The 23,991-nt window shown below is 37.6% G+C and overlaps 1 protein-coding gene across 5 annotated transcripts; it reads left to right on the forward strand.

The window, feature by feature from the left end:
- Positions 1-268: 268 nt before the first annotated feature.
- Positions 269-8,358, forward strand: LOC109038885 (uncharacterized). 5 transcript variants are annotated; one of them, XM_019054137.2, is made up of 3 exons: positions 269-648; positions 1,929-2,054; positions 3,243-8,358. In XM_019054137.2, exons 2-3 carry the CDS (start codon positions 1,934-1,936, stop codon positions 5,504-5,506), a joined length of 2,385 nt encoding a protein of 794 aa, XP_018909682.2. In that variant the 5' UTR covers positions 269-648; positions 1,929-1,933; the 3' UTR covers positions 5,507-8,358. The 5 variants fall into 5 exon arrangements, with proteins under 5 accessions (XP_018909682.2, XP_018909680.2, XP_018909681.2 ...); XM_019054135.2 differs by having other exon boundaries at positions 269-543; XM_019054136.2 differs by having other exon boundaries at positions 273-431.
- Positions 8,359-23,991: the final 15,633 nt, after the last annotated feature.

The following is a 23,991-nucleotide window of genomic DNA, read 5'->3' on the forward strand; positions in this document are numbered from 1 at the left end:
CCAAAAAAGTGTTAGTTTCAAGGAAAATAATCGTGTAAATTTTAATACTGTACGTGAAACAAGTATTTTTAAAAGAAAATGAGAAGTTGCACAATTTGGAAAACACTGTAATTGTGCTGGTTCCTTTAATGCGATCCAACTATGTTGCTTTTTCAGGACCTCCCTTTCAGGCAAGGCCATGGACCAAATAAAAGCTTTGGTCCATGGCAAGGCGGATAAAGCCTTTCAGGAGGTTTCGATTTGGCAACACTGGCATGTATTGTGAAAAAACAAACATAACCTGAAACCTGAAATTCGTCAACAACATTGTATATGTCGTCTTGTCGCTTCGGAATACTGAAAAGAAGATAATAAAGCTTCAGTTCACATTATTAATAGTTAACAGTGTTGTGACAAATTAACAAATTATCATAGTTCATGATATTTTTTCTGTACGTATCTCAAAGCCCTCACTTTCCTCAGTAACATTTATGTTCAAAGTTTTTTGACTACTTCCAGCATGTGACACTCTCAGTTTTATTGCAGCCCTTTATAGCAGAAACAGTAAGTGTTCATGAAAAATTCTACACACAGTTTCAGTAAACAAATTCAAAGCCCCTCAATGATCATCAAACTTTAATGTAGCTCTCATTCTGTGAAACAATACAGGTATTTTGCATCTACGGTTCTCTTCACCCCAGTGAACTGAGTTAAATTTTAAGTGTTTAAGTTCATACATCAATCTGATGGGTATTTATCTGTTACGGGATAAATATTTTATTATTTTATAGTTTCAAGTTTCAGCAATGGTTGTCTTAGAAAACAGAACACTCACATACCGCTCTCATGAAAACACTGTAGCAGGTTATGTTTTACTCGTAGATTATTTTTAAGGCGTTTGAAGTATACCTACTTATTTTACATGAAATCATCTAGCACAGCTCTTTTTGTTGAAAATTGACTCTGACAATGCAACTATCACAAATTATCTTGTAAAGTAGAATTACAAGACTTCAACATTTTTTATCAGCCATTACATTACTCTAATATAATTGCAGAAATTCAGTGGCACAATATTGAATTAAATTGATCTTATGTCATCAAGTACTAGCACTGTCCAGCAACTAGGCATCAGGCTGAAGAGTTGTCAAATATAACTGGGTTTCCAGCAAATCCTATTTGTGTTTGGAGCAATGCCGAATCTTTGTGATTTATCCAAACAGGTTTGTTCCGAAAGCTAGCAATTCGTACCCTCAAGAGTAGAAAGGGCTATCATCAGGGTTAGAACAAATGGAATATTCATTTCAATTTGTATCAAAGTACCACATGCAAGTGAAGGAAATGTAATTGGACGGTGTAAGTCCACAACTGCGTAACTTGTTAGCGGTGTTATTAACTTAGGTAGTTAAGTACTCGCCCTACTAGCATTGAGAGACTTGAAGCACAAGGCGCTTAAGTGCATCTTTTGCTATTTCGAGAGAAACGTAGTAGCAGTTTCGAAATTACATAAAACCTTATGGCGGAAAGAAAGTTCAAACTTATTTTTTTATGCTTAAAAATTGGGATTTGGGAGCTAATTTTTCTCAGAATATGTACTAAGATTAGTTTTACTTGAAATCATCACTATCTCAATTTTTTCAAAAACTGCACTTTAGCACCTTCTCCTCCAAGCCCCTCCATTTATCTCTAGGTAGTATACTAAGCATTTATCCGCTCGCAAATTTTTGTCCAAAACACTAGATTGAGTTTACTGTCTAAATCCGAGAATCCAAAATTTTCAACCCAACTGGACAAAAACTTCTGAAAGTAAGTATGGATAATTTTGCCTTTGTGGTCTAAATTCTATTTTTCCGCAGTTGGTCAAATATAAGAATTTGAATTCTTCTAAAATCAAACTTAGTGTGATGTTTTTCTCCTCTTTCTCAAGTAAACATTTTTTCTCCCTTCAGGTGTAATGGAAGTATCAAGTGATAGACGAAGAAACGATCTCTCACAAAGGAAAACTGCCAGTAAAAAGATGCAGACTCTCAGTCAAGATGGACACGGAGAAACGGACAAGTCTTCTGAATCCCTAAGTAATTTTAAGCCCTTTATTTTGGTCTTCTGATCTCATTTTGTAATATTGAGGGTATGAACTAGTTGCTTGTAGGGAGGCTCACTTTTTCACTTTGTGAATCTCATCAAGATGTTTCTATAGAAATGTGGTCCTTGCCTAAAATATCACTCTTGTAGGCAACATTATAGAACAAGAACTGCCAGAAGGCCTAGAGTTTGTTATTTTTGCTCCGATTCTAGTGAGTTTAAGGCTAGGGACTTCCGCTTAGCCTTTGGCTCCAAACGTTTGCAACAATGTAGTGTCAGGTCCACCCTCTGAAAGTGACCATGTACAATCTTACAGCAGAAACCAAGTTATTGTTCTTTGGCAAAATGCCAGTGGAAGTAATTTAAACGGATTCAATAAATCAGCATAACTACATCAGACGTTGCCTAATTTTCTCAGATGTCTTATTTTTCTAACAGAAAACTAAGCAACACAGAAGGTTAAAATTTTGTGAGTATATTTTTCATAATCTAAAGTAAATCCCAATAAAGTATAAAGGCGTATGTTGTTCGGTTCTCTGTTAAAAAAATAAAATATGAGAGTAAATGAGGCAACATGAAGCGGACTGCATTTTACAATCAGGAACTACAAATTGCCATGAAATTGTTACGAATTTTAGAAACAACATATGCAACATTAGTTTCTTGTTACACATAAGTGTCTATACGGATGAGCCTGATATTGTAGTTCTTAATTCTAAAATGTAGTTCAAATGCAGTCAGGCTAATTTGGTTTAAATTGTCCATTTGTGATAAATTGGACCACATTTTGTCGTATGGAACTACAATCTATAGCTCAGTTTAGAAACAACGTATATACCATTAGTTTTCTTATGCACATAAACGTTCTTACAGACGAGCCTGATATTGTAGTTCCTAATTGCAAAATGTGGTCCATATGTTGTTGATGATTAGATGCCTTGAATATCTTTTAGCTTTAATGTCACCCTATAAAAGTAGTTCATTTTGAGGAAAAACAATGCAGAAATATCCTAATATTTACATATATCCTAATTATTTACAAGTTTTAAGCTGATAATAAACTGTCCCATTGCATGAATTTTTTAAATAAGCGCATTAAGTATACTATAATAAGCTTTAGTATGAATGACAATCCAATTTTTTTTCGATGAATTTATAATCAATGTAACAATTTTCTTCAGGTCGTTCTGGAAAAACACGAAATCCCAAAGTGAAAAAACGTGCAATTGAAGTCGTCACTCAGTCTTCTGGGACTACCTGTAATGCTTTGTCCACTGAGTCAGCAAAAGCAAAAAAGATAAAGCTCAGAAACTTGTCGCATCAAACCGGTAATAAATTTAAAATTGCTTTAAATCCAATCAGTGTGCCAGATGATTCTATTGTCAAAGTAGAAAGAGAGGATTCTTCAAATCTATCATGCACCGAGGAGATGGAGGTATCAGATTCAGTTGTTGTTTCAAACAATATCAGAATCAAACAAGAAATGGAAGAATCCAATGAAGACTGGCAGCATGACTTAAATTGTCTTTGGGAACCTGTTGAAATAGAACATTGTGAGCAAAATGTAAATCCTTCCAGTAATGTGTCCAGGTTAGAGAACACCATCGCAGGTGAAGAAATAGAAAATTCTTCACCAGCTTTGAATTCTCCAGAATATAACGGGAGTTCTAAAAGAACACTTAATTATGTTAAAATGTACAGGGAGGGTACATTAAGAGCCATGGCTGATATTGCTAATGAACATGCCGCACTAGCAGCTAAATCAAATGATCCAGTTGAGCCTGTCCAACCGAAAAAAATCATTCCGCTTGAGTTTTTAGATCAAAAACCAAAAGTTTCTGATCAAATGAAGCTTAGTATTCTTGAGGAAGCCAAAACTAATTTTGAAGAAGCTACTTTAAAGCAATCCAATAATCCAAAAGAGCCTGTCCAAGCAAGAAAAATCACTCCGAGAGGGTACTTAGGCAAGAAACCAAAATTTTCCCATCAAATCAAACTTAGTATTCTCGAGGAAGCCAAAGCTAATTTTGAAGGAGCTACTTTTAAGCAATCTAATAAGCCAGTAGAGCCTGTCCGAGCCAGAAAAACCATTCCGCGAGGGGTCTTAGCTATGAAACCAAAAGTTTCCCATGAAATCAAACTTACTATTCTAGAGGAGGCCAAAACTAATTTTGCACAAATAGCATCATGTTCCAAAGAAAACGATGAGGGAAAAATAGTTACCTCAGTCATGTCTAAACAAGATGGAAGAAGACAAAGTTACTTCACTGAACCAAGCCTTGGAAACTTGCCGAGTCTGAAAGAAAGCATTGATTTGAGGAAACCAGAATCTTTTGACATTATTGACAAGACAGAAATAGAAGAATGTGTTAAAGTATTTATCAAAGAGGAACCCATTTCTGAAGAGTTCATAGAACAAAATTCCGTAGGCAGTGAAACAGAATTTAGCTTCAAACACTGGAATGATGAATGGGAAAGACACAATGATTTTCAAGTATTAGAGGATGATGAAAAATTGAGAAAATGTGCTCAGGTGGCAAGAAAATTAGCCCAAACTTTGAAAGCTGGAATAGAATGGGTCAAGCCTCTTGTGGACGAATTTGACAAGAAAAAAATGAAAAGAATTTCTAAAAAAGATAAAGAGGAGTCGATTTTGGAATGTAAATTAGCAATTCTAAAAATCGATAAAGCACAAAAGTTAGCATTAAAACACTTATGCATCGTTCATTTTTTAAACCCAATTAACAAGAATGTAAATTCTTTAATGCATCCGAATTCTGAAAACAAAGAAGACAAAGTTGAAGAATTGTCACGCAGAATGGCAGAATTCTCTGAAATTGTTGATACGCTCGCGAACAAAAAAGAAGGGAAAAAATTATCTCAAGAACTCAAAGAATCAGTGAAGTTACTCGAAACAGTTAAATTATTTGAAAAATCGGTGAAGGAAGAGTTAGCTATTCTTGAAAAGGATACACCCAAATCACCACCCAAATCACCGCCCAAATCACTGCCCCTTAAAGATGTGTCAAAAAATAAACGTTCCAGGAGATCAAAAAGAACGATCAAAAAAGAGAAGATGTCAGAACCCTGTGTGAAGGGTCTATCCCTTGATAAAGTTCATGTCATGCCCTCCCAATTACTGAAGATTGCTACTTTAAGTAAGAATTTTTATCCTCAAAGAATCAAGAAATCTTGGGAACTGGAAGAACAAGAAAGAGAGGAAAAAATGAAACTTGAGCAAGAAATGGCCAAACAGCAATTAGCTGCCATGAATTTATCTTCTGAATGTGTCCAGAAAGGAAAGTCTCTTACAAAGCATGCTCAAACTACAGAAATTGTAATCAAAATTAACACTGCTGAAGAAAAAGTTACTAATGCTCAGTCAAAGAAATCGCCAAAACATAGTAAAATGCTGGGGCAGAAAAGGAGCAGTAGAATTTGTTAACCATCAGGAGAGGAACTATAAAACCAAACGGCAGCAAAGGCAGGAACTGAAGTCTACTCGAGGTCAACCGACTAGTCCTAGAAATGACACTTTTAGTCTTTTACTTCAAAGCCTTGTCCTCTCTTACTTTCAACACTAGAGCTAGATTACATGTAAGTCCTGTCTTTTGTATGTCTGCATCTATTCCTAGCTGTATGCCCATTCCAGAGACCAAAAGTTTGCAGATAAACAGACGGCCAGACTCAATGAGTGTGACCGTGTTCCAAAACCTCTCTCTCAACCTAGGGAAACTTCTACAAGCAGCCCTGAAAGGAGCCCTTGTATATCTGCTGTCGAAAATAAACATACTGTAACTCAACTCTAAATTTTCTCCTTTTCTTTCTGACAAAATATTTTATTACAGAAATACTAACAAGCATTCGTCCTCCAGAATTCTAGTGTACCTGTTGCATACTACTTAGAACTCAAACTGAAAAACTAGAGCATATTGGCGATCAGTTTATTTCTTCTTAGAACAGTAATTGTGGAAGTAAAAAGCAAAATATTGATTAAAGTTACAGCATTTTAGCTGTGGACAGCAGATGTCTCCCTACATTGTTACCAGAAGGATTTTAAATCTTTGATAATAATCCTAATCACTTTGCTCCGTAGAATCTTGGGTACCCCACTTTGATCTCTCTTAAAAAATCTTCCATTATACAATAAAAACTCACCAAGTCCATCACCAGCTTTGTGAAAACAAAAAAACCGCTCAATTCGAATTTTTTTTGGTTCTTAGACATTCCTGCATCAAGCATTATGAAGAACTTATTTAATGATGAATTCATGATTATCACATACTGTAGTGGCATGTGTAGATGCACTCATGTTAAAAAACCTGACGCCACAGCTGCCCTCTTCTCGCCGTGAATAAGAGGATAAATCAGATTCCTTACTCATCGTGTCACAGCAGTCAAAAAGTATTTTAAATAAAGCCATCATTTGTACAATGTACATTCTAATTTCAGAAGAGGCAGAAGTAAAGTTTTTTTCCCTCCTCAAAAGTGTGTCAAGAAGTGTACATATAAAACAGATTATTTTCATATTGTTGAATTATTAAAAATTTATTTGAAAGAGTCCCGTAAGCGGTTGCGACTCAAGCAAATTGAGGGTCTGTTTTTTTTTTTTTGGTTTGACAGTACTTCAGAGACTATTGTACGTGGCCTTTTCTGTCAATGTTAACCCTTGTTAATTTTAGGATTCAGTTCTATTTTTTCATTAGTCTCTAAGAACTTGTATCTCAATCCTTAATATTCTTGTCTTTAAGTGCTCTGCTCTGTTAGATTATTTTTTATACGGTAATTTTTTTTATGTTTTACTTTCTAGAGACAATATTCTTGTTAAGTAAAAATCAAATGTGAACGCATATTTTGGCAAGCTCAGAGCTTTATATATTGCTCTGAGTTTTGGGCTCATTTTGTGTATGAAAGCTCAATAATGTTCTATGATCTAGATTCAGCTTGAAGAAATCATCCTGCATCAGCCTTAAAAGAAGAAAGAGGTTTAAATATTTTTTACTTCGTAAGGTTCATTCTTCTGTATTTCAAATCTTTGTCAAAGCTGTCCATTGGAAAGTTGATCTGTCAAACTATGATTCATTGAGGATTAGGGCTGATTAAATGTTCATCTCAGGTTTGTATAACGTGAATGAGGAAGTCCTGCCCTAAGCAAAAAATAAATCGTGTCATATTTTGATTCATTCCCCACTTTTTCACTCTTATGTAAACATTAATTTCAGAATGCCTCAAAGCGTATTATTATTGGCATGATTTTTATGCCGTCAACAAAGTTTGATCCTTGAACTATACTCTGTAGGTGATAGTTATTTCTTTTTTCTTGAATATGGTATATATTGTTGACTTTCCAATTTGGGAATGATAAGAATAATTTTATTTTGATTATGGCAGTGCAGAATTATGTTAATAGTTTCTAAAATTGGAGTTTTGTGCTTTACCTTTTTTTTATACCCTCTTTTTTTATCATTGTTGTAATTTTTAAGAATTACCTTTCCCTCTTCTATTTTCTCACTTCATGAACCATTAGTATGTTTAGGTAATGAAACCAGGGAAAGCACCTCCCTGTGTAGAACGCTTGTGCCTTGCTTAAACTGTAAATTCCTAAGTTAACATTTATGTATTTCAGGGTATTATAATATTTTTGAAGAAAAAGTAGATGATAGCTCTAAAATCATCAATAGCACGAGCACCTGAGGAAATATGATGTGCAGAGTTTCATTTTTATGTTTTGATCATAAAATTACCAAGTAAGGGGCCATTCAAGTATCCCGAAAGACATTTTGACCAAATTTATGACCCCTCCTCTTCCTTTGTCAGGCACCTGTAAGACAATGTCTCACCCCCTCTTTTGAATTACTTAAGACTAGCCTAAGCCTCCCCTCTTCCTCCCTCCCAAGGTTTCAGAACATATCAGAGAAAGCTTTAATAATAGCTTGAAAAAATTATTTTACTTGAATTTTTTTTTTTTTTTATCAAAATGAGTAGTTTATGTAATACTAAATCTGACTCTCCTCCCTCTAGTAATACACCACGTAAGGCAAGCCCAGGCACCCCTCCTTTCCATTATGTAGCCTACTTAATACATGAACGACCCACTGCGAACTATGTGTACCTACTGTAAATTTGTATTTTCGGGTACTCTCAATCAGTGTAAATATTCTAGTCGTACATATGTAATGTAATTTCCTTTATGACCTTTACTCTATTTTTTGAACTAAGAAAATACGTTTGTACTTCGAAAGTTATCCTGACTTGAGAAATAAATATTTTCTGAATAAATTAAAACTTAAAAATTTATCCATGTTATGAGTCTCAATCTGCCTTTAAGATTTTAAACAAATAAATTTTTCATTCTTGAGCGCAGGAAATTTTTTGCTCTGAATGGGTTTTTTAGATAAATTTGAACATTTGTCGCAACATGCAGTAAGCAGTAACCATGACTCACTTTGATACTTAAATAATTTCAGAGGCCAAATATGTTTCAAAATTTAGTCGTTATGCCTATATCAAATTTTTTGACGCCTCCTTCATCAACTTAGGTGCCAGTTACTTTCTATGTACCGTAAAATCTTGTTATTGTTTTTTTACATTTTGACTGTAATGTGCTGATAAAGATGAATTTCTATAAATTGATAATAAACGGAAATAGAGAGGATCGAATCCAACAAAATACCTATTTTCTTATCAATTTTTCAGACCTAAGTAACTTTCATTCTCAGAGTTGCGGAAATAATCTGAAAATACCCAAGTGGCATGGCTTGCAGTATATTGCATTAAGCGCATGGTAAAATTATTGCCATAGTATCGGAGTGTTGCGTATGTTGCCTATTCACTAACTGAAGGGGCTCCGCTCTTTGAATTTATTGCAATAAAATTCAAATAAGTTCCAATTTTCTGGCACTGCTAATTGCCTACATAACTTATACACATGTAGCTAATTTATTGATTGTTTAAAATCGGCATTTATACATAGATCAAATGATGTAGATAGGATCGCTATATCAGGGCAGGGGGGGGGGGGGGGGTGCAATTTTACTGTATTAATTTGCATAATTATTCCATATTTTAGATGCACTGTGCTGTATTTTTGTTGCTACCTTATTTGGGTACTTATGTCATGCACCTATTTCGCAAAATCCCTTTGATTTTTCAGTGGCGGGAGCCACGCAGGTTGGGGGGGGGGGGGGGGGTTTAGCAACGAGCCGCTCTACAGTTACGCCCATGTTTATCACACATAGAGGAAGTATCAGTTCACTACTAACATGAACATGACCTGGAGAGCAGTAAATGTTCGATCTCGGGATCCGCCCTTTGATGCAAATGTCAGGCTTTTGGGACGTGAGGCTGATCCCAAGATCGGAGGCAATATCATGATACAAGATTTGAAAAACAGGCCCTGAAAATCAGATGGTTCTTACCTAGGTACTCAAATATATATGGAAAAAAAAGAAAAAAAAAAAAAAAAAAAAAAAAAACAGGCAATTTGCAGATTCCTTTGAGAGACATTTATCGGATCGTTAGAAACGATCACCCAAGTAGCAGTGATCGCGATAAATTGCGATTTAATTGGAGAATGTATCGCGATTTTATCGACGTCGCGATTTATTGCAATATTATCGGGAGAAAAATCGCGATAAATTGCAACAAAATCGCGATATTATCGAACGCGATTTTATAGAGATAAAATTGCAATAAATTGCAATTTTTCATTAACGCATGAATGACGCATATGAAAGATGTTTCTATTCCGCCGCCGCCGTTTTTACCGAGATCCGTTGGTAACTTAACCATCTCATTTTTTTTTATCAATTATTAGTATAATGTTACAAAGACAGACTGGTAAGCTTACCTGAAAACCGGTATTTTTACTGATTTTTTCAGGTAAGAATGCCACTTTTATTGGTAATCAATCCCCGGTAACTTTACCATTTTATCTCGGTAATTCTACCACAGTCGATAAAAACTATTGGCGTTTTTCCCAAGGTCCATCGGTAACTTTGCCATCTCACTATTATTGGTAATTTTACAGAGACAGAATGATGAGATTACCAATAGAACCTTATTTTACCAACCGTATTTCAAGGTATGAAATAAAATACAGAGGAGGGAAAATTAAAAAAAAAAAAAAAAAAAAAAAAAAAAAAAAAAAAAAAAAAAAAAAAAAAAAAATCCAATGAAAAATCGGTGTCAGTCAACGCAAAGACATAAGTTGTGAGGTTGCGAAGCGCCGATCCATGTATAAGAGGCTTCAATTCGCACACGCAAGTCATATAGCGGTCATAGCATAGTGACAATGTGCTGGCCTTCCACCGTAGCGATTGGGGTTCGAATCCCCGCGGAGGCTCCGGGGATTTTACGCTCGTCTTCGTCAAAGGACCTGACGGCTGAACCTAACGGCAATCGGCTGACAACTTTAACCCCTTTTTTTTGGCGATTTTATCAATCGCTAGGATCATCAACATCTGAGCGATCATCCTCGATCTTATCGCGATAAAATCGCAATTTTTTCGGGCCGATAAAATCGCAATAAAATCGCGAAAAGATCGAGGATAATCGCTCAAATGTTGATGATCCTAGCGATTTTATCGCCGATAAAATCGAGGATAATCGCGACTTTATCGGCGATAAAATCGCGATTTTTCCGTTGAAAAATGCTACTTGGGCAGTGTTTTTGCTTGGAGCATTCTCATTTTTGCGGGGTATTCTTCAGGCTAATGAAATGTTTGATAACACTAATTCACAACATTTACAGTATCTTAGGTGAAATCAGACTGGTCTGTTTAAACATCGAAAACAGTTGAAGGCAAAGAGAAAGAAATGAGAACATTTTAAAATAATACAAAATGTTCCTACAGTAGTAGTAGTAGTAGTAGTAGTAGTAGAGTAGTAGGAGACACGGTGAGATCGAGTAAGAACTTTATCACATTAAGAGATCTCGATTATTTTTTTGAAATTTTAACAGAATTTCGCCGTATGTTTCAGTGCCCTCTCTCGCATGGTTTTGCATAGTCTCTGCATTCCAAATCACTATTTTTACCAATGGGAAGGAATTAAAAGTATATGCCATCTGTACCATGGTTTTTTTCGAGTAATGTCACCGTGTAGAATGGGCCAATGCCCCCGTCACGTCGGGATATCCTTAGAGAACTGCGAAGGCCCCTTCATTTTCATAAGATACATTACGCTCTGCCCTACCAAACTAGTTGGAGTTAGGCCTGTCCCCGAACCGATCGATCGATCGATCGATTATTTCGATCATCGTTCGAAGACCTGTTTCGATCGAAATTGCTTGATCGAACTGCTCGATCGAAATGCCCGATCGAAACGTTTGTTTCGAAAGCCGCTAGCCGTTTCGATCGAAATGTTATTTTGTAATGTTGAAATGAGATTTACCATGTTTAGCAAATAATTACAGAATTTTCATATTGTTGTACAGAATTCCTCTTCCTCTTATTTTTTTCTTCGTTTCGAATTCGATTGAAATAACAGCATCAGCATTAAGCACCGTGGCAGTTCTGTCCGCAAATTATATTATTACCATGTGTTCTGTATACATAAAATTACCGAAAATCATTCCACCTGCTTAATCTTCCCCCCTCTTCCTCCCACAACAAAACAAATTAATTTAACCAGACCAACCATGAAAATACTAGGTCTCGATTCTCGTCTATTTACTTAAGTTACTTTATCAGATCAATTTTTATTCAAAATATATGCGCTTATCGCATTCACTCCATTTTTTACTAACCATTTATTTGTAAAGTATCAGAGGTCCGCTGCGCCACCCTACCTCCCGATCTCAATGCTCCTCTCCTTTAGCTCCTAGCCCAAATGCCCATTATTACCAATAACAATAATGATCCAATGGACCATGGTAGTATGGCTCGGCGCTCGCCAGCGCTCCGCGTGCCGCGACAATGATAATGATACTCGCTGCATTTAGACAGTTTTGACCATTTCGTTCGAATTTTGCATCCGCTCACAATCAGTATATGTCGGCCCGTACTGCACGCGCACACACACACACACACACACACCCTCGCGCGCGCACACACACACACACACACACACGCCCTCACCATCCTACGTCGAATCGTCCTTATCTCGTCCCCGTTCGTTTTCCTCATATTACTTTAAATTAGATCGCTAAATCAGAGGCTTTGAATCGCCTTCAAATCACGAGAACACGAAAGAGCATACACGCTTGCAGGTAGCTCAGAAGCCTTGCCTAGTTGCCTTATGTATGCAAGTTACAAAGCATTTTAAAAGCATAGTTTGCTCTCTACACATCCAACGTCGATTTACGTCGATTTACGATTAACCGAAATGATTACTGGTTTAGTCTCCACCAGATTTTATAATTTTTTGGGAAGATGTGGGAGGGGGGCGCCTTTTTTCTTGGCATAGACAACACTAGGAGTTTAATTTTTCTATTTCATTCATCTCATGTGAGTTTGATGGGATTCAGTTCCCCTTGACCTTTACAAGCGATATGATTGAGCTTATTCTATTCATTTGGAATTTGGATTCCTCATAAGATTTGTTAGCCAAGTCAAATGCTTTGAATCGCCTTCAAGTCACGAGAAGACGAGAGAGTATACACATTCGTGCAAGTGGCTCATTAACAGTTACGTACGAGGGGGCATTTCAAATCGTTATCGTCTTTTTAAAAATCCAACGTGGGCGCTATAAAACAAAATGATTACTGGTTTACAGTTTCCACCGGAGGTGTGACTTTTTTTGGCTATTATTTTTGTATAAAAAATCACTAGCATTCTAAAATGTCTATTCTAAATTTTGTCTAATGTCTATTTGATAGATAGGATTCAGTTCCCCCTTGTGACGAACGCTATGAGTGAACTTATTGAATTCATTTGGATTCCCCATCAGATTTGTATGCTCACTCTGTTAGAATCTTTAAATCGCCTTCAAATCACGAGAAGACAAAAGTGCATTCATTCGTGCAAGTAGTTCCTACGTTTTAATCTGCTAAAAACACCAAAGATGTCGACTCTTGTGAATAGCGCCTACCCAAGTACCGAAGCATCTCTCGTCATCTGCAGCTGTTCTCTTCGGACTTCGGCAACGGCAATTAATAACGATTTTTGGATGTTAATTTTCCTTACACTAATAGCCCCTTCCTTACACTCGTCGCTCGTGTATGTAGCATAAGGCCGGAAGGCCCTACTCTCTACGCGGAAGGATTCCTACGCGGTTGCGCGCCATTGATGCCGCATTGTGATTCGCCGGCATGCCGCAAGAAAGTAGTCCTGTCACCTGTTACATCCTGATCCTGATATCAGTGATTTCTCAGATTTCTGAATCTGAAAACACTGATCTGAACCCTTCTGAATTTGATTCTGCCTGCGTGATCGTTGGATTTCAAAATCTTGAGAAAGGTTTTCCAGCACCGAATCTCTTGAATTCTTCTGCTGTCCGTATCTCTTGCCACTGAGTAATCTACGCCAAACTAAACCATCTTTGCTGTTGCAGGTAAAATCAATGAACTTTATCTATCTCCCCGAGGCTCTCCCCTAAAAGTGGAAGGCCCCAAGTTCCCAGGCTCGTGGTCTTAAGTTGTGATTTCATCGAAATTAAGTGCATTTAACTCCGTGTGTATCCTTCTCACCCGCTGAGGCTGTTTACAAGAGTCTGCTGAGAACCAATTGCCCTGAAACTAATTGTAAGCTTATTTTTCCTGATTATCCTACCCTACGCCAGGTCACTTTGGACTAGTTGAAGCTCTCTTAATGGCTTAATGAGTACGGTATGTCACCCGAGGATGATGTTCCAGTTGTTTCCAGACGCTTTAAATGAATGGTAAGCTGATCTACTTCCTACAAATAGACTTATATTTTCTGATTTTACATGATGCTGCATCCTCTCACAAGGCCCCATGGAGAAAGTTCGGTATTTGGACTGCTCGAAAAGTCCAACAACCGTACCCCCTACGAGTTCGGTACTTGGACTGCACTAACATCTACACACTTAACCATACCTAACCTAACCTAACCTAACCTAACCTAACCTAACCTAACCTAACCTAACCTAACCTAACCTACCTAACCTAACCTAACCTACCTAACCTAACCTAACCTACCTAACCTAACCTAACCTATTTAACCTAGCCTAAATGACCCAACGTAGCCTCTGACAACTTTTTCTACGTCAATACGTAAAATTCTTATTAGAATGTAATTCATTTATAATGACAGTGATGAAAGTTCCTTTTAATTTTTAATTACTTCTTTTCTTCTTATTTTGTGATAGAAGTGCCTTTAACTTATTATAATTTATTCATTTTTTCTTATTCTGTGATAGAAGTGCCTTTAACTTATTATAATTTATTCATTTTTTTCTTATTTTGTGATAGAAGTGCCTATTAAGTTAAATTACACTTATGCCAACATAAATAACTGTATTTTCTATCAAAAAACCATTTCAAAACCCACCCATAAATAACTGTATTTTCTATCAAAAAACCATTTCAAACCCCACCATTACAAACCACTGCCATTTTTCGAACACACACACAACTAACAGTCCAAGTACCGAACTCGTAGGGAGTACGGTTGTTGGACTTTCCGAGCAGTCCAAATACCGAACTACACCCGGCCCGATCTACCCTAGCTTTTGGCCTATTTTCATCTCTGCCTCCAGGTCTAATTATATGCAGTCTACTTTATTGTTCTCCCAGTGATCAACTGGAGAGAACTTTCCTTTCACCCTGGGCCGTTTAATCAATGTAAAATCTCGAAAAATCTCGATCGCTAGTGAGATTTTCCTCTGTTCTCTTGTAAAAAATCGCTTGAAAGAGCGATTTTTTGTATGTGTGAGTGCGCTCCCATAAGATCTGATGTAACCGCTTATCGTATTAGTGTGTATTTTACAGGGGTTTTTCGAGACTACCGATAGTCGCTGTTCGATACGTCGATACGTCGATTCAATTCTAAACCTACCAACCCTTTCCTACAAAATACCCTGTTCCTTCTGAGTTTCCTTAACTTTGCCTTCTTTAACTCCGTTTCTAAATAAACTGTATTAATTATCTGAAGTTCTTTATATCTTAAAGCTTCAATTTCCAATATGAATTTCCTAACTTTTTCACCATTTTCCTTATAAAACAAAATCAATTTACGTATGTACTTTTTACCCTTGTGTTTAGCGCTTGTTTCATTTGTGCGTCAGCTTTGATACAATGGCGGATTGTTTACGTTCATTTTATAGTTGAGCATTTTCCAATTTTTTCCTTTAAATCTCTTCGAAAAAGTCCCAAAATGACTTAGCACTCTTTAAATAAGTAATTCACCCCTTCAACTTAACATTGATGGTACTTTGGATGGTTCCACCTTTTGCAGTGAGAGAAACTGAATTGCCGAGTTTCTGAGCTGGCTATGGCTGGCTCCTTGGTTTGTCCGTGTCCTTCGGTTTGATTTGTGATTTGTGCAACTTCCTTAATGGATAATCTTACTTATCAAAATACTCTTTGACTGTGCGTGGAGTGTAATTTTGTCTTGAGTCTTGACAGCATTAGCACCATGTGAATCAAAATTTCAATCAACTCCATTTTTGCCGCAGGGTAGGGATCCTTTAGCTATCCTACCGCTATCAGAGTGCTGTCGAGAAACTAATCACAACTGTCGGTATGTTCTGTTGAGCAGTTATGTAAATATAAAACGGTTGTATTTGTTAGTCAATTTCTTTTGTATGTGAACAATAACTGAATGTCCAGAATTCCAAACATCTGACTGTATCTCAAGTATATGTCGGAAATATTTATCAAGGTCAGAGTTTGTGAATCCTTGGCAGCAGTTAATGAATTTCCCCTAAGTAACAACTTCGCTCAACAAAGTTTGGTAAGTAAGTACAGCTCAGATCCACCATCGTACACATATAATTACATATTAGTTTAAAATCAGTGCGAGTAATGTTTTGAGGGTAAAGTGTTCTCTATTCTCCAACATTTATTAGCAGGGGTGCGAATTGCGCGGAGGCTGAGAGGTACTTGTTATTTTTCTAGATTTTTCAGATTTGCAATTTTTGTGGAATACTTACTGTGACTTTGGCACACATTCTAAAATTAACAAGAAATTCCACAAAAGTTTGATCAGCGCGTTGTGCTGACCTTCTTGCGAGAACCTAGCCCGAAGCTGAAAATTGCAGAGGCATGAAACAATGTTCACTTTGGTTTGTGAGATTTTCTTATAAACTTGGCATCCTCATATTTGTCCGACTTTTACCAAAATAATCTTGAAATTATCTCTCCCATCACCACATAGCAACAAAATTAGCATAAACATTCTTGATAAGAGGTGGCATAGTATCCAGAGACCCCTGAGAGTTTTGTATTAAATACTAATGATGCTCCTCTGGCAGAATTAAAAATTGACCATTCTAAACTACATACTCATATCAACAGCTCTTGCTGACAACAACCTGCTACCTTCATCAACTTAATCTAAAGTTTAGAATAATAGATAAGCCGCCAACTAATGTACTATCATTTCCATGCAAACAGTCAACCTTGTATTTATTGAGGAATGATAAATACAGTTTTTACTATGCCTTAGAGTTCTTACCATAATTCTTACCATTTGGAGTCAGGAAATAAAAATAATTGCTTCATTGTTTGCATTTTTATTGGCCAACTAAGTTCACAGTGGAACTTTCGTCTACTTGGTGTTAATGAAGGTAAATATTTATTCTTCTCTTATTTGGATGAGAATTACCTAGGTACATCAGATAGGTATGACATACTGTGACACTGGGTGCCGCTACTAGGTACTCTACTTATATTTCAACGATACTGGAAAAATTCATAACTCAGGTAAGGGCGTTATCTTGCAAGCTACAGAGCTAGTAATTAGTCATATTTCGATCCTTTGAGATTCTTTCATCATTCAGAAATAAAAAACTAAATTCAGCTGGAACAGGCACATTTCTAGGAAGGAATGTGACGGATCATTTATATCTAATTTATATCTCATCGTCATCTCACTTATCAAACAATGCTTCTCGTCCTCATCTTGTTCTAATCTTGTTGAGAGCAGGCGAAGATTTGAAATGCGCGCTACAGATTCGGTAGTCGCCTGGCAAAAGTGGTACCCGCCTGACGTCACAAAACTTCAAGATGGCAACAAAAATCAAACTGGGACAATAATCAAAGAAAAGGACTGTGGTGGTTACAAAGGAATACCTAAATGATCATTCATTTTTTCGAACCCTTATAATTTAAAAAAATTAATTTGAAGTGAAGTACGTATTTGGAGACTTTACACTTTACTGGGAGAACATCCAATGCCCAGCATGAGCATTGGGAACGTCATTCGTGAACTCAAAATGACCGACTTGTTTCATTTATGTATTGTATCTCAGAGTGGACTTCAACAGGGACGAGTTCTATAGGACGCCGTTCTGTTGTGAGCGGGTGATTGCAGCGCATTCTCGCGTAGGATCCTAGTCAACTCAGAGGATCCTCCCCCCCGAACCTCGACTCATCCATCGCCCGCTCCAAAAGTGAGGTTAAGCCGGAGATTGAAAAATAACACATAAGGCGGCTGAATTCTTGAAAAATAAGTATATTTTCGGCGTTTTTCGACCCCTTTCGACAAGCGATGGCCCGCCCCATGTAGAAAACGGTGAAAAATTCGATTTTTTGCAGTTATACGCGATCCTACGGATTTTAATGAAGTCCAACAACTGATAACAGCAGTGAGTTGCGAGGATCCTACGCGAGAATGCAGCACTAGTACCTGCTCACGAATTTTTACATTGACTCTTACGGGAGTCCAGGGTTCCTATAGAACTGGTCCCTGACTTCAATCTACTATCAATTTTCATGCTGTCATCTATATGGTCCCACCCAAGCTGCCATGGCAATATAATGATTTTGGACCACCCGATCTGGTCTTCGGACTTCCTCTGAAGTGTCAGTCAGCCCGAGGAATACTCTCCCAAAGCTGTCACTCTCACATTCCAAGTTTATTTCCCATGTGCTTTCAAGCATGGTTTTATTTACAAAATTATAGGAGATGCTTGGCATCTCTGGAGCAAGTTTTATGAACAGGCCCCAGTAATTGATTACACCTGGTTTGTTCTGAGGCTCCGCCTCCTGGATCCTACCCTCCTTCCCTCCCTACAGTACAGTAACCCACTTGTGCTTGTGCTCTAACCTCCTCTCCTACAACAACTATTGAGGAGTTCATCTGTAGACTCAAAATGCATTCTAGTTATTGTGTTTTAGTTTCCGTAGAATCACATCCTGGTTGCCTTTCTGCTCATGAAGTCATTTTCTTCCAAGAATTCATTTGATTAAAGAGATTAACCACGGTTTACTGTTCAGAGCTCCATTTTACTTTAACACAGTCCATTTTCCTTTTCTTTGTTTATCACACCTGAGAGTGAAGCCCCTCCATTCCATTTAAGCTTAGTGTGAGAATATTGCTCCAACTTTTTCTGTGCGTTTCCTTTAACAGTCGCTTAAGGTGATTCGTCAAGCTCAATAGAAGTGGTCGAACTGGCATGCGATATATCGCATCTTTTAGGTAAAAAATCTCGGCAGATTTTGAATTTTCAGTAAAGAAAAGGACGATAGCCCCTGCGCATGAGCCTAAAGAATCATTCTAAACCTTAAAATCGGCAAAATTCAGAGAAATGAAAGCAGGATAGTGTTTGGAAAAAAACCTCGCATTCGATTCAGCTATCGATTTCGGTATCGAATGCGAGGTTTTTTTCCAAACACTATCCTGTTTTCATTTCTCTGAATTTTGCCGATTTTTGGGTTTAGAATGATTCTTCAGGCTCATGCGCAGGGGCTATCGTCCTTTTTTTTGCTGAAAATTCAAAATCTGCCGAGATTTTTTACCTAAAAGATGCGATATATCGCATGCCAGTTCGACCACGTCACTTGAGCTTGACGAATAACCTTAAGGTCATGATTAAGGTGATTCGATGGACACCATATTATGTGTCAGAACGGCATGCGATATATCGCATCAACTGGTTCCATTTTTTCAGCTACTCGTCATTTTGCTCCAATTTTGAGTTCGCAATTCTGTTGTCAGGGAACTTACTCACTCATTTACCAATTTTAACAAAGAAATTCAACGTTATGAAGGCGTGGTTTTGTTAGAGAGAAAATATCGCATTTGAGTGCAGTTTTGATATCAATATCGAATATGATGTTTTCTCTCTAAAAAAACTACGCCTTTACTATGTTGAATTTCTTTGTTAAAATTGGTAAGTGAGTGCTTTAGTCTCCTGACAACAGAATTGCGATCATAAAATTGGAGAAAAATAACGAGTAGCTGAAAAAATGGAATTAATTGATGCGATATGTTGCATGCTGTTCTGACACAAAATATGGCGACCATCGAATCACCTTAAGGCAGTGGTCTAGATTCAAATGGCGGTTTTTATAATCCCTTTAAGGGAGTGGATGCTTATATAGTTGCACATCCTTCTCAGCGCTCCTTTCGGAATACTGCATCCATAATGGAACAAAGCCCCTCTCAAGAATTCACAGCCCCTCAATCAAAGTAATGCCACTATTATGACTCGATTTGAGGTTCCTCATCGGCGCTCAAGACCTAACCCCATGAATGTTCCCTTTTGAAGTTAACTAAAACTTGCGATCCAGATTGGAATGGGAGCCACACTAACAGAAAATTGAGTTTATTGCTACCCTCTGAGAAGCAGTTAGAGGTTGATCGTACTCAGATTTAAATTGAAGACATGCTTGAAATATTTTCAGTTAAATACTTATTTTGGTTTGGAAAATGTGGCCCAGATTGTGAACGTCATGCCCCTTTCATCCTTCTCCGATAATTCGCTCTTTAATATGCTGACAGCACTTACGAAGGCTCATGTCACCCTGCCCGCTTGACTTAGCCCACATTTGATGGAACTTTGTCTTTGTCCTATTGGACAACATTTCACAGTTGTTTCAAAGTGGCCATGAGTCCAGATTGAGGTGTGCAAAAATTCCAGTATCTGCTAAGAATGATTAAATTTGACATTCTCTGTCACAAGAATGATTAAATTTGATCTAAACCCTTGAATTTACAGCAGAAAACTACAATGAGGCATGAGACATGATCTGCGCCCGTAATCAAAGCTCCATCAAAGAAAAAAAAACAGTCAGTCCAACTTCTATGCCAAAATATGAAAGTATATGAATACCGTAGCCTCCCTGAGTTACCTTGCAGAGACTTACTCTGCAATGCTAGTCACAGTACCCTATCTGTACGAGGGTTTTTATTTTTCGTTTGATGGGGGGAAAAATTCGCTTTAAGGTGATTCGTCAAGCTCAAAAGAAATTGTCGACCTGGCATGCGACATGTCACATCTTTTAGGTATAAAATCTTGGCAGATTTTGAATTTTCAGCAAAAAAAGGACGATAGCCCCTGTGCATGAGCCTAAAGAATCATTCTAAACCCAAAAATTGGCAAAATTCAGAGAAATGAAAGCAGAATAGTGTTTGGAACAAAACCTCCCATTCGATACAGAAATCGATAGCTGAATCGAATGCGAGGTTCTTTTCCAAACACTATCCTGCTTTCATTTCTCTGAATTTTGCTGATTTTTGGGTTTAGAATGATTCTGTAGGCTCATGCACAGGGGCTATTGTCCTTTTTTTTCTGAAAATTCAAAATCTGCCGAGATTTTTTACCTAAAACATGCGATACATCGCATGCCAGTTCGACCACTTCTCTTGAGCTTGACGAATCACCCTAAGTGTTGCCCAACTGGTGGAGCGCTCAAGTACTACTCTATGAAAGGTGGCCTATCAAATACCAGCATAGAATAGTAAATAGCTTAGCTAATAAGTAGTGAAGCTAGTTTTATTATTCTATGATACCGGTACTGAAGCGGCCATTAGTTTGTGAAGGGCCGCCAGGGCGACCCCTAAGCAATGCAGCCGCCAAGGATGTCACTATCAGATTATGTAGGGTTGGCACTCGTCGCAGTGTCCTGACCCACTAAAGGACCCCTTCCGAGTCCGACCACATCCTCTGTGGTTGTTTTGATGACTTCAGAGTATGATGTCAAGACTGGGAAAATCGAGGATTCATCAGTGAATGAAAATCTCAGGGAATCAGGGAATTTGTTCCACCTTACTGAGAAATTTTATATTTATATCTGGAACTCTGGAAGGTTATATCGTTTTCCCCAAAAAATCCTGGCTTAGTGGAAGATAAATTTGATTCCTTGTCAGGAAATGAATGGGAAATGAGCATGGTAAAGAATTCTAGACACAATGTTCCAGAGAAGAAGGAACGGAGGTCCATTTATACAGTCCACTCTATTTCATTCGTCTATCAGGACCCAGAGTAGACTTCGATTTGCTATCGATTTTCATTCCTGTGTCAATAAAATATGTAGCTTGATGTTATTTGTAAAAGTCTAAATTAGTAACCAAATTTTTGATTTTCTATCCCAAGTCTTGGGCATATATCTTTGGTTTTTGTGAGAAACATCCAGTTTTAAAAAATTCTGTTACATTTTCTAGCCCGAGTAGTTTTGACGGATGTAGATCTAATTGACATTTATCTTCATCCACTCTTCAATTATTCCAAAAATGGCTTAGATGTGCAACCTTCTATTTCAGAAGACTAAACTATACCCAAGTGAATAGTGATCAATCAAAGGTTTCGAATCGCCTTCAAATCACGAGAATGCGAAAGAGCATACACGCGTGCAAGTCGCTCATCAGCTGTATTAGACTGCCCGGCATCCATCGTCCCTGATTTAAATTTTTGGGAAGCTGTGGAAAAAAAGCACCTTCGATTTTTATGAAAATTCTGTTTGTCGCTCAGCAGATCAGCTAAAAGGTTCTTTAAAATTTTCATGTTGGGCACTTGATGGGCACCAGCTGTGTATCAAAACTTACCACAAAATTAAACAAAATGCCATCTACCAGATTAAACTTTAAATGTTTCCTTTTATTGAGGAGAGTTTAGAGTTTGTTTAAAATTACTTTGGTCAGACTACGAGGGGGGACCCAAAAAAAACCGGAATTTCGCTGTAACTTGGCAACAATGGAAAATATTCGGGTTCCACCGCTAGGAGGTGTAACTAGGAGCTATGAAGAGTCACTAGGCCAAATTTCAACATTGTAGCACATTTTCTCTCCATTTTGGCGAGACTTGGCTTCAGGGGTGTTTGGCGACTTCGTAGTTTTTTAAGATAGGTGATTTTCATAGGCTGTGTGCGGCTAAACTCTGTCAATTTTTGAAGTGAATGTTGCAGAGAACATGATTTACCTATAACATAAGTGAACAAATATTTTTCTTCGTTTTAAAGTGTGATTTATTGTTCGAACGTAGGCTGAACGCCAAGCGGTCGTCACCGGCTAGAGCGCAAAATAGGGGATCAATTCGACAACAACGCGTTTTATGCCAAAATTTTTCACAGCAATGTTCTGAATATTACTGTATTACATCCGAGTGATATCTGCTAGTAGACGAAAAGATATTTAACCATGTTCATTCACAAAAACGCGATTTATTTCATGTTTTCAGCGGTTCTAGCCGATGGCGATAGCGGTTTAGAGCCATACAGGGGTTTCGGGCGATACAGACCGTTTTGAAACTGAAAAACCGTAATTACACTGAACTTTTTGATAGGGCTTGTCCTTTGGAAGCAGCACTTTAAAAGGTTAACAGAGGAAACCGTATTTTTATCGAGTAAGAGAGAAAAATTTGAGCTCTAAGTGTTGTTACTGAAATTGACTCATCTTCAAAAACTACCAAGTCGCCAAACACCCCTGAAGCCAAGTCTCGCCAAAATGGAAAGAAAATGTGCTACGATGTTGAAATTTGGCCGAGTGACTCTTCATAGCTCCTAGTTACACCTCCTAGCGGTGGAACCCGAATATTTTCCATTGTTGCCAAGTTACAGCGAAATTCCGGTTTTTTTTTGGGTCCCCCCTCGTGTAGCTTGTACTCCCCTAAAAATGTTGAACACACCATTGCCTGAGACCTCAGGCATGGTGCTGAAAACCAGGGGCTTGTTTTAGCCAGGGCGTTTTCGATGGGGTCGGGTGTCAGACTCCGACGGATTGGGGTGTGAGCAAACTCAGTTTTGATACCACCATGAATAAGACAACCCCCCCCCCCCCAAAAAAAAAAAAAAAAAAACTTGGTGCCCGACATTCCTCTTGAATAAAAAATGAATGTTGAAATGAGAAAAAAAACAACCATTAATAATGTCTCTCAAACGCGTTATCGCCTAGCAATAGAAAAAGTGTTGCAACCCAGAGAGCAAATCCAAAGTTGATGTCAGTGCCTATGGCTTCTATTTAATTTTTTAACTTTTCCTAGCTTTGCTGGTAATAATTTAATGTTTCTCACATCGTCGTTTCCCACACGATAAAACGTGACTACTTTTCAATGTTGCCAAACTTCTTCTTATAAATCGTATTTGTACCGGGAGAATCTTTGGTTCTTTCTAACTGAAAACTCCCATGATTTTTCCTCTCATCTTATGCAAGACTCAGACAAATATTAGACAAAAATTACACAATTACATTCTTGTAAATAATTAATTGTTCGAGTCGAGTTTCCAACTTTAGAATGGAGTTACGTTCTTTCGTACGAGTGACCACGGCATGAAGCTGCGTAAAATGAAGGAAGTTAACTAGCTTGTACGTAGGTAAGAACTACTTTGATTGCTCTTCTTCGTAGAGCCTTTAAAACGAAGTTACGTGTCTGCAATAGAAAAATGAATTAAATCAGGTATGTTTGTACCTATTTGAAGAACCATAAATTTTTTTGGCATGATTTTATAACCTTATGATGGGTACCTGCGTAATTTAAAGAGATTTCGTTCAGACTGAGTTTTGTTCCAATCGAACGATCCAGATCTTGCCCGAGTATTCAGAAGAAGTGTCTACCTCTGTTCAAACCACCTAAGTGTGAGGCAGCATT

The sequence above is a fragment of the Bemisia tabaci genome, chromosome 1 (assembly GCF_918797505.1).
Source record: "Bemisia tabaci chromosome 1, PGI_BMITA_v3".
Classification (NCBI taxonomy): Eukaryota; Metazoa; Arthropoda; class Insecta; order Hemiptera; family Aleyrodidae; genus Bemisia; species Bemisia tabaci.